The following is a 10254-nucleotide window of genomic DNA, read 5'->3' as shown; positions in this document are numbered from 1 at the left end:
GCATTCTCTGTTTTTCTATTTGCTACTAGGGGCATTTTGGTACAAGACTTGACGCTTTGGTGTGTTTTAGAGAATGTGAGAGCAAAACGATACTCCCACAAATTAGGACAATTAACACCCTCATTTTGGCATGGAATTTTCAGTTTACCACAACAAAATCAGGTGGTATTTCATACTTGACTGATAAAGTTGTCATCATATTTTCTAGTGTAATGTTTAAATTACTTTACCTGAAGCACAGGTATATTTTCATGAATCCTACTGCACAGCACTGGCTCCATTATGGTTTTACACTGCATACAGCATGTTTCTTTAAATGTTTGTATCAGCCGTGTAAGTCTCATCATAGGTTCTTTGCCATGGAAAATGTGGGAAACGACCACCTTTAGTGAGATGTCCTATCAGTTTTGGTAGGAACTCTAAGCACTTTGCCCATTTTTCTAAAAGTAATTTGCCTGTGCTCCCCCTTTTAACATGGTTGAAATGGCATACTCCATTTGTGTATTTAAGTTGCCTATAAATTCCTAATATATGGTACAAGATGTTCCTAGGACCTGGAATTTAAATGCCAATAATGGACTGTGGCACATATTGTGCCATCCAGTATAGTAGCAGTGCCAACATGGCTTTTAGCCTAGCACTGTAGCCTCACTGTAAAAGTGCAAATTATGCACTGCGACCAGCCAAAATAAACTCATTTTGACAGGTAAAAAAAACTTCTGTTTAAATATTACTAAGCCACTTTTATGTAGGCCTCACAAGGCAGAGCGCATGGTATATACAGGTAGGACATGCAAAAATTTAAAGTTAACATGTCCTTACGGTGACTAGGACCCAAACTCTATTTTTCTTAGGGAAAGATTGGAAAGCAATACTATACATCGGATCATCCACTGGAATCTCTGTCTCTCCATCTCATTGAAAAGTGGCAGCTGAAGTCCTTGGTCTGTCACTTCTGGAGATCTGTATCAAGCTGTTAAGTGGATGTGTTCTAGGTGAAAGGAAACGGGCACTTGTAGCGTCGCTATAAAAAAAAAAAAAGAAAAAAAAAAAAAGGTGGATACTGATGTTCTTATAAGTTATTGGCCAATCCTTCTGTTGCTGTTTGCCTCAAAGATAGAGGAGAAAAATGTCAGTCATCTCATGTTTAAGTGCCTGGCTAGTGAACAAATACTTGTCTTGGTTCAATCAGACTTTTGCCCACTAAATAGCACAGAGACGGCCCTGCTAGCGGTGGTGGATGACCCTTGAATGCCTACGGACAGGGCAAACTATTTGGCCCTGGTACCATTAGATCTGTCTGCAGCACTCAATATGGTATCTCATTCTATTTCTTCTGACTAGGCTACAGGAAATCTGCATTGGAGGAAAGGTGGAGTGGGGTAGTTCCTATCTGACAGATTGGTGCCAGGAAGATTCCTACCACTAGAAGCCAGAGTTTAAGACCTTGAGCAAAGTTGCTCCTCAGGTTTCAACACCGAGGCCCTCCTTCTTTAATATCTATACCCATCCACTGTTGAGACTCTCAAAATACTTTGGTCCTGGTGTATGAACTACATGGAAGACACTCAGCTTATCTCACTGGATGGGTCGGGTGCCACACCTACTGAACTATCTCATCTCTGCATTGCGGCGCATTGTAAGCTCACTCAAACTCAACTCAGACAAGAAGGAAGTACAGTAGATTAAACATTCCTGTATACCAGAATTTTCGCAATTTGGTTTTTGACCCAACAGCCCAAATCCTAATAAAATGGTCACAAATCCAGGGGGTTTGTTCAGAACCTGAACTTTCCCCTGTGAGTCAAATAAAACATATTGCATCAATATGTTTTTTCCTCAGACTGCTCAGGAATTTCTTACCCTTTCTTCCTAAATCAGCTCACCGTATGGTGAGCTATATTAAGTCTAAGGTAATGTCTGGACTACTGCAATTCTTTATTCCTGGGGCTGGATGAAAGTCTTAGTAGAAAACGCCAAAGAATACAAAAAGCAGCAGCCAGATTGTTCATGGAATACCCTTGTTTTTCTCCATCTTCTTAGGCCCTAAAATTAATGTATTGGCTACCAGTGCAAAACAGGAGGTTTTTGTTTACATCTCTTTGCCTCTTATTTAAAGCAGTACATCACAGTAGCTCTAAATACTTGATCCAGAAATTTTGCAACTACACACCATCATACTGCCTGACCTCCTCGGGTGTGCAACTGCTGGTTGTGCCCAGACTTAAACAAGCTCGCTCAGGCGACAAAGCCTTTTCGGTGAACGCAGCATAAGAACTGGAATGAGCTACCAGGTCCCTTATGACTTACCCCTTACCTACTAAGGGTTAGGAAGGCTTTGAAGACCTGGCTTTTCAGTAACACTGGACCTGTCGAGCTGATCCTCAGTTGGTTAACAGCACCATCTGTGTGCTTTAATTCAGAAGCTTCCTTCCTTGTGTTTACTTAGCACCAGGAGACATCTTGAAGTATTTGCTGAGCTTTAAAATTTGCTAACATAACATACTCTATTTTGCAAAATTTAATTTGGGATTTTTTTTGGTCATTTTGACTTCATAACTGTTTTGGTACTGCATAAATATTTTACACATGCCTCAAGTTAAGCCCATCCGCTCTATGCCATAGCTACCAGGTTGATGAGCTCAGGTTAATATATTGACTTTGAGGGCTCACTGCGACAAGGGTTGGAATAATTCCTTGATGCAGGTAGTCTCCTACCCAAAATAATAAGCCAGAAAAAATGTCAAACACAGTTTCGAACCTACCACAACATCATGACCATGAAAACTGTGGGCCCTATTCACAAAGATACGTTTGCATGTGTGGATGTCCTCATATGTAAATCTACACCTGCACCTAGATGCACATTTCCTAATGGATGGAATTTACTATGTTCACTTGTAGAATGAGTCTTCACACCCCTCAAATGAGTCTTCAATTTCTGAATTTACAAATGTAAAGTTCTATTAGTAACTTTCCACATGTATAACGATTTCTGCCACAAAGTAGAATTGTCCATATAGAAATTAACAGGGAATTAGAATATTGGTTTATTTAAAAAGTATTAAAACATTTCCCTAACTCGTACTCACCTAGTTCTACCGCACTGAATAACAAAGATAAATATAAATTTTATCAATTTCCATACCTACCGCTTGGAGTACCTTTTGCGTTGAATGTTGTGGATCCAAGTTATACATTATTTCATGTGATTCGCGTTTTGAATATGAATAAATAATTTACAACATACTGTATTACGTTTTAATGTTCATCACCAAATTACCATTTAGAAATGTTGCATTTAAAAATAAATGTAATAAAAATAACATGAATGTACATAAACTTTCATTTAAAATGTTATCCCATTTATTTTATACTTTTCACCAAAAGTAATTACCTGCCTTTGTTCGTTTATATGTGAATGTCTTGCAGAACCAGTGGTTCAGCCCATTTGTGCTTGACTACACCAAGGCTGTTTTAGTAGATTGAAGCAGATGTTGTCAGTAACACTACTGTAGTAAATTTAAACTTAACTCTTATGCGGATGTGTGTTTTGTATTGGCATATCACTCCCTCAACCCCACCCATTCTGTTGTAATTATACCCCATTTTCCATTTACAACTAAATCCTATACTTATGTGTGCTGAGATCACCACCAGCAGGTCAGAAATCTTCATACAGAAAAGACAGGAGAAGCAGAGGCCGATATTTCTGTTTGGACGTCTGTGAATAACATTTTGAAGTACGCAAAATAGTACTACTTTGTGGAAGCTGAAATGGCTTTTGTTACTAGAGCCATATGTAACTGTTGGTCTCCTGCATTATAAATACTGGGACTGAGTGAGAAATTAAAGCTGGAAAAATGAGGAAGCTAAATGTAACTTGCCAGATGCTCCAGAAGAAGAGTGCAATGCTTCGAAGGTTCCTGTGCAGTTGTCTCCTCTTTCCTTTGTGATGCATGTTCAACTCTACACCACAATGCGCAGACTTTGGTCCATCGAACTGTTAGTGGCCATGAGATTTGTCCAATTCAGTAATGAAGAAAAAACAAACATCATGCCAAACTCCAAACATAGATCGTCTCCTACACCCACATCTACATCCTGGATCAATTTCAACCAGCTCATCAGACCATGCTCCAACACAAAGTTGTTGATTGTGATTTTGGACCTAATCACACTTCATCCGGAGATCAAGAGAGATATCTGATCATGCTGTATACATCATCACTTTTAAAGACTTTGGAGCCAAACAATACCACTTATTCCCAAAGATGACACACAAATGGTCTTGCTGTTTATCAAGAACTCCCATTCCAATACAAGATTACTTATCGTTATGATTTCTTGTAAATTCACAGGTAAATGTCAACAGATTTCACACACCTGAGCGGCCACTAAAAGCAATGAAGTACCTGTGAAACAAAGCTGACAGTCTTGATTCCTCCACAACGTAAGGGGAAGGCCACCTTGAGTATCCTATGTATTATCACGTAATTCACATTTGAAAATATCCTGTATTACCTACTCCAGAGAACGTACCTCTCTCCATCTAAAATTAACTATTCCCTATGGTTAACAGTCAGTGCCCGCTGTGGGGCACAGTTGCCAGACTTCAGCCACATCCTGTGGAGTCTCCAAACTGGAACCCCACTGGTCTGGCATTCTATGGAAGGCAGTGGACATGACAGGACTCTCACGTTTATAATCCTGGGAGACTTGTGCTCTGGAAATCTTTAAAACGCCAAATGAAACCGCAGAAAACAGCACCACACTTTCTCAACCTAGAGCTGCTAGTTGTAGGCGGGCCATTACCAGTAGATGGAAATCACCTTAGTCCCCCTTACTAGACATCTGGCGCTGAGATCTCTTAATCAGGGTGAAGACTGAAAGCACACTCTGTTGCTGAGAAGTCGCATGGTGCCTAAACAGACGCCCAATAGTGATATAAACTCTGGCTAGACTTTGAAACACCCCCTAAAGACGACTCCCTGTCAGAACCCCTCACCCAAAAGAAACTCACCTTCCCCTTAGTGATATTAAGAGGCTAAATCAATTGATCACCACCTCCCAGGTCTGCCTGTTGTGCCACTGCTTCAATTTTGTTGTTCTCCTTATTCCTCTTCCACTACACTATGTAACAATGTCTCTCCTACCAGTGAAACCCATAAACCACAACCTAGTTTCCTTCCCCACCCTAATACTGACTCCTTCACAGCTTCCTGCAATTGTTCCCAGATTGTCAGATCACAAGTATTAATAGCCTATTTGAATGCTACTTGTTTTGTGGCATGACTTATTTGTCACTATACGTTAAACACTGTAAACCATCTGTATGACTATTTTTTTGTCAAGGGTTTTCCATTGTATTATTTTTCTTCGAGACTGAACATAAAATTTTAAACTTCTGACGAAACTTCAACGAGGCAGACGTTGCACTGGAAAACGTGGTCAGGCTTTATTGGTGAGTGATCCAGTACTGTGGCATAAGGGGGTTTGTCCTCGATGCATCTGTTATTCTTACCTAGAATGGATGCATAGCAGTACTCTAATTTGTAACAAAGCTTTCTTTCGGAGTACCAAGTCAGTGTTGCTCTAATGCCACTAGCCTTCTTGCCCCCCCAATTCTCCTCTCCCCACATTTGCAATCATGTTGAACAACATAAGCCTCAAAGTCCCACATAGTAATCTTGAGAGTCCTAGAGAAAACATGGGAACATAACGTAATGATACCCAATTATTACGAAGCAGAAAGTGCAGTGCACACCTGGCAAGGACCTGAATACATTCAATAAGTGGTTTAATTTACACAACTTTTTAGGGATTCCATTCACTAACACACAAATGAAAACGATATTCCACAATGTGTTCTTCAGATTGAGGGGGCGGCTGTTATTGTAATTCATGAGTTTAGATATTCCTATAATGCTTACCAATAGGAAAGATCAGCGTAGTCTAATAGCACCTTAAATATAGTCTTAAAATAAGGGGTACAGCAAACATTTCTGTTGTACATTGCTTTATTACACACTACCCAAATTATATTTCTCACAGTTTTAATGAATACTAACATTGCTCTCCATAATAGGTCAGGCTGACGATCTCAATACTAACCCATTGGTGGTGTTTTGTATCTTAGTTTATAAATGTATGACGTTAAATATAATGCAGCCGAGAAATGATTTCTTTTTAAGCACTTGTTTAGGAGGTGCTTATTGACTACTACGGACGGCAGCTCTATATGGTGTTTGATGCAGCTGTATTCATAAAGAAACTGAAAAGGTCACTGCCATGCCAAACTAGTGGCCGACTGTGCACTCTATACGTTTCAAATAATAAACAACACAAAATAACACCATAACTCAAAATGTTGTATAACGGTAAATGAACCAAAGAGTTTTATTTACAACTGAACAGATCAGAAGGAGAAATTTTTTGACTGATGGCGCCACTTCTGATGGTGAGCTGGAAAATAATTACTTCTGCTGGTCTTCAAACTTGGGTTCTATGAAGGGGGAAACATACAAAAAGCGAACTAGATTAATGCACTGGGACTTAAAGAAGAGTTGTTAAATGATTTCAAAACCTTAAGCAGCAGGTCATTCAAGAGTAACGCAACAACACATCAGACGTTTTCCCCTTCCATCAGCATTTTTGGATACCGGAGCGAGTACACTTGGCTGCCCCACACGAGCCATGGTAAGCACATACATGCTAGGTTATGCAGAACAAACCTCACCTCTCACATTTACATTATATTCAATCACTTTATTTTTTTGGTTTTCCTTTCACGAGTCACTCCACTAGACAAATAGTTTTATCTAGCTACATGGATTATAATTGTGGTTCCTCGAGGAAAGTGACTATTTGATCAGACATTTGTAATCCCTTATTAAGTTACAGGGGATGGTTGTGGGGTACCGTATTACTTGAAGTGACCGCAGAAACTGGATAATATTATGGTATTTTTCTGTAGCATCACTATTAGCTTTGTATGGCACTTCTATGCAGTCACTGGATTCCCACGTTCAGGAGTTACTTCCACACTTTCCAAGTTTCAGAGACCCTTTTTCGTCACCAGTGTCACAGGGCTGAGGTGAAGGAAAATGATCAGTGTCCAGCTCTTACTGACCAACTCTTATAGTGGACGTACTTCCTAAGCATAGCTACTCTCGAAACCTAGTGCTTCTTAATATTAGCTACAACATATTTCCCGATCTATGGCTTGCTGCTCTGTTGGATAAGTAAAACCCTGATTAACAAAGCTCATTACTACATATCGTACTGTTTCACCAGGGTTCTGTCACTAATGTATCCTCTTCTACAATAGCAGAAACAGGGCCTTGACCCATGCACCTCACCTCATTTTCCCCACTCTTATTTTACTTTTCGATCTCTTTAGTTAAGAAAGAGACACGAAATGACAATGAGGCCTCTAGCACTTACTGTTGAGATATTACATTCTGCTAAACAGAATGAACATTTAACATAGGGATTTCTCACAGGAATGCAACGGATTGGTTTTCGTTGTGATAAAATGGCATTAGGGAACAGATTAAATTTTTTAATCGTGTTGTTTTAGAAGGCATCCCCCTTTGAAGAGGGCAGGAACTAAGCTGTGGGGGGCGGGGGGTAACTAACGACCCGTAAAAAGCCTTCTAGGGCGGCCCAAAATTGAGAGATCACTATTGTCAGATACAGAGCATCGTGCATGAAAAGCTTCAATCCAAAGTAAAGTCCAACATAATAACTTCTCAAGACTGTCAGATGGAGAACGTGACCCCACTAGCCACAAGACTGCAACTGGGATATGCCGCACAACTACAGAGCCCCAGTAAAAGTGACTTCAGGATTAAGTTATTATAAACTACACTAGCAAAAGATAACAAAAGTCTGACTAGAAATTCAGAAACAAACGCAACAGAAAACCTACTCCAGTTAACAGAAACATTTGATCCAATATTTTCAAATGGCTTCCAATTCCAATGTTGCTCCTATTAATACACCTTACTAGTTATGAAGAACAAGCAATTCCAACTCACCCTCAAATTTAAAGTCTGGAAATTTCTCAAGATCTCCTCCTCCATACAATCGTTGAAGTTTGGCTATATCTTCAGTTAACTCCTTTTGGAATTCGGGACCTGCATCGACAGGCCCACCAACCTGCCTAGATGGCGAAAGCAGGAAACAATGCACTTGGTTACACAGAACTCATCAGCTAGTATTATCATATGACAATATACAAATGTGTAGCTCATAACCGACATTTTCACAATGTTAGCAAAACAGTTAGGCACTCAATTCTAAATGCATGGAAGTCAACAGTTCAAGTTCTTGTAAAAGAGAATACATATGCATCAATACACACAGTAGCTCAGCACTTAAACAATATTTACCATTCCAATTTGCACAAAATCATTTTGTCTTCTGGCACGACTGCTGTAACAAACTCTCTGAGGAATGATTAGAGCAGACTTCCAAAACTTGAAGAAAGCTATTACTTTGACTGGTTCTGGCTTCCAGCCAGTCGTTCTAAGTTAGATTAAATACTGTGCCTACAAGCTTTGTGGATTTTTGCCAGTATTCATTGTGGAAATGCAGAGAGAAACTGTAGGCTCCTTGTTGCAGTTACCCCCCCACATACACTTTTTCCCTGATATTGATGCTGACGTGACAGAGTTTGCTGGGACCCAGCTAACCAGTTCCCAGCACCAGTGTTCTTTCACTAAAAATGTACCATTGATTCCACAATTGGCACACAGATAAGTCCCTTGTAAAAGGTACCAGTGGTACCAAGGGCCCTGTGACCAGGGAAGGTCCCCAAGGTCTGCAGCATGTGTTGTGCCACCCTAAGGGACCCCTCCTCTAACACATGCACACTGCCATTGCGGATTGTGTGTGTTGGTGGGGAGAAAAAGGCAAGTCAACATGGCATTCCCGTTGGGATGCCATGCAGACAAAATACTGCTTGTGGCATAGATAAGTCACCCCTTTAGCAGGTCTTAATGCCTTAAGGCAGGGTGCACTATACCACAAGTGAGGGCATAGCTGCATGAGCAAAATGCCCCTACAGTGTCTAAGTCTATTCTTAGACATTTTAGGTACAGTGTGGACATATTAAGTATATGGTCTGGGAGTTTGTCAAAACGAACTCCACAGCTCTATGATGGCTACACTGAACACTGGGTAGTTTGGTATCAAACATCTCAAAATAATAAACCAACACTGATGCCAGTGTTGGATTTATTACAAAATGCACACAGAGGGATTCTTAGAGAGGCCCCCTGTATTTTACCCAAACCTTCAGTGCACGACTGACTGGTCTGTGCCTGCCTGCCACTGAGAGATGAGTTTCTGACCCCCTGAAGTGAGAGCCTTTGTGCTCTCTGGGGCCAGAAACACAGCCTGCACAGGGTGGAGGTGCTTCACACCTCCCCCGTGCAGGAATTGTAACACCTGCAGGGAGCCTCAAAGGCTCAGGCTTCGTGTTACAATGCCCCAGGGCCCGCCAGCTAGTGGAGATGGCTGCCCCCCCTCCCCGGACACAGCCCCGACTTTTGGCGGCAAGTTCGGGGAGATAATGAAAAATAAAAAATAAGGAGTCACCCCCTCAGCCAGGTCCACCCCTAAGGTGACCAGAGCTGAAGTGACCCCCTACTTGGAAAATCCTCCATCTTGTTTTGGAGGATGTATACCAATAGGCATAGGGATGTGCTCTCCTCCCCAAAGGGAGGGGAGCACAAGGAGGATGTAGCCACCCGCAGGGACAGCAGCCATTAGCTACTGCCCTCTAGCCCTAACACACCCTTAAATTTTGTATTTGAGGGAAACCCTGAACCGAGGACTTCAGATTCCTGATGACTTACAAAGAAGGACGGCTTAGCTGGAAAGCCATGCAGAGAAGGAGGAAGACAACAACTGCTTTGCCTACCGGCCTGTCTCCAACTTCAGAAAACCTGCACCAGCTACGCAACCTGTGGGACCAGCGACCTCTGCCGACTCAGAGGATTGCCCTGCAACTACAAAGGACCAAGAAACTCCTGTGGACAGCAGACCTGTCCAACCAAGCAAGAAGAAACCATCTTTAAAAGGACTCTCACCTCACTCCAAAAGCAGGAGTCCCCACCACTCTGCAGCCGACGCCCCTGCCCCATGTACAGAGAAACCAACAACCCAGAGAGGATCCCCAGGCAACGTGTCCACCCTGGGCTAACCTCTCTGCACCCCCCATGACCACGCCTGTAGAGGGAATCC

General features: G+C 41.6%; 1 protein-coding gene across 1 annotated transcript in view; it reads right to left on the bottom strand.

Moving 5' to 3' along the window:
* Nucleotides 1-6370: 6370 nt before the first annotated feature.
* ATP5PF (ATP synthase peripheral stalk subunit F6) overlaps nt 6371-10254 on the bottom strand; it is a 39201-nt gene continuing 35317 nt past the window's right edge. The window contains exons 3-4 of the mRNA XM_069204088.1: nt 8043-8167; nt 6371-6505 (exon numbers count right to left, since the gene is read on the bottom strand). Coding sequence (XP_069060189.1) covers nt 6477-6505; nt 8043-8167 — 154 coding nt within the window. The 3' untranslated portion in view covers nt 6371-6476. The remainder of the gene's footprint in view (nt 6506-8042; nt 8168-10254) is intronic.

Source organism: Pleurodeles waltl, chromosome 8 (assembly GCF_031143425.1).
Source record: "Pleurodeles waltl isolate 20211129_DDA chromosome 8, aPleWal1.hap1.20221129, whole genome shotgun sequence".
Classification (NCBI taxonomy): domain Eukaryota; kingdom Metazoa; phylum Chordata; class Amphibia; order Caudata; family Salamandridae; genus Pleurodeles; species Pleurodeles waltl.
The sequence above is the reverse complement of the archived record's forward strand: the minus strand, read 5'-3'. Positions and strand labels throughout refer to the sequence as shown.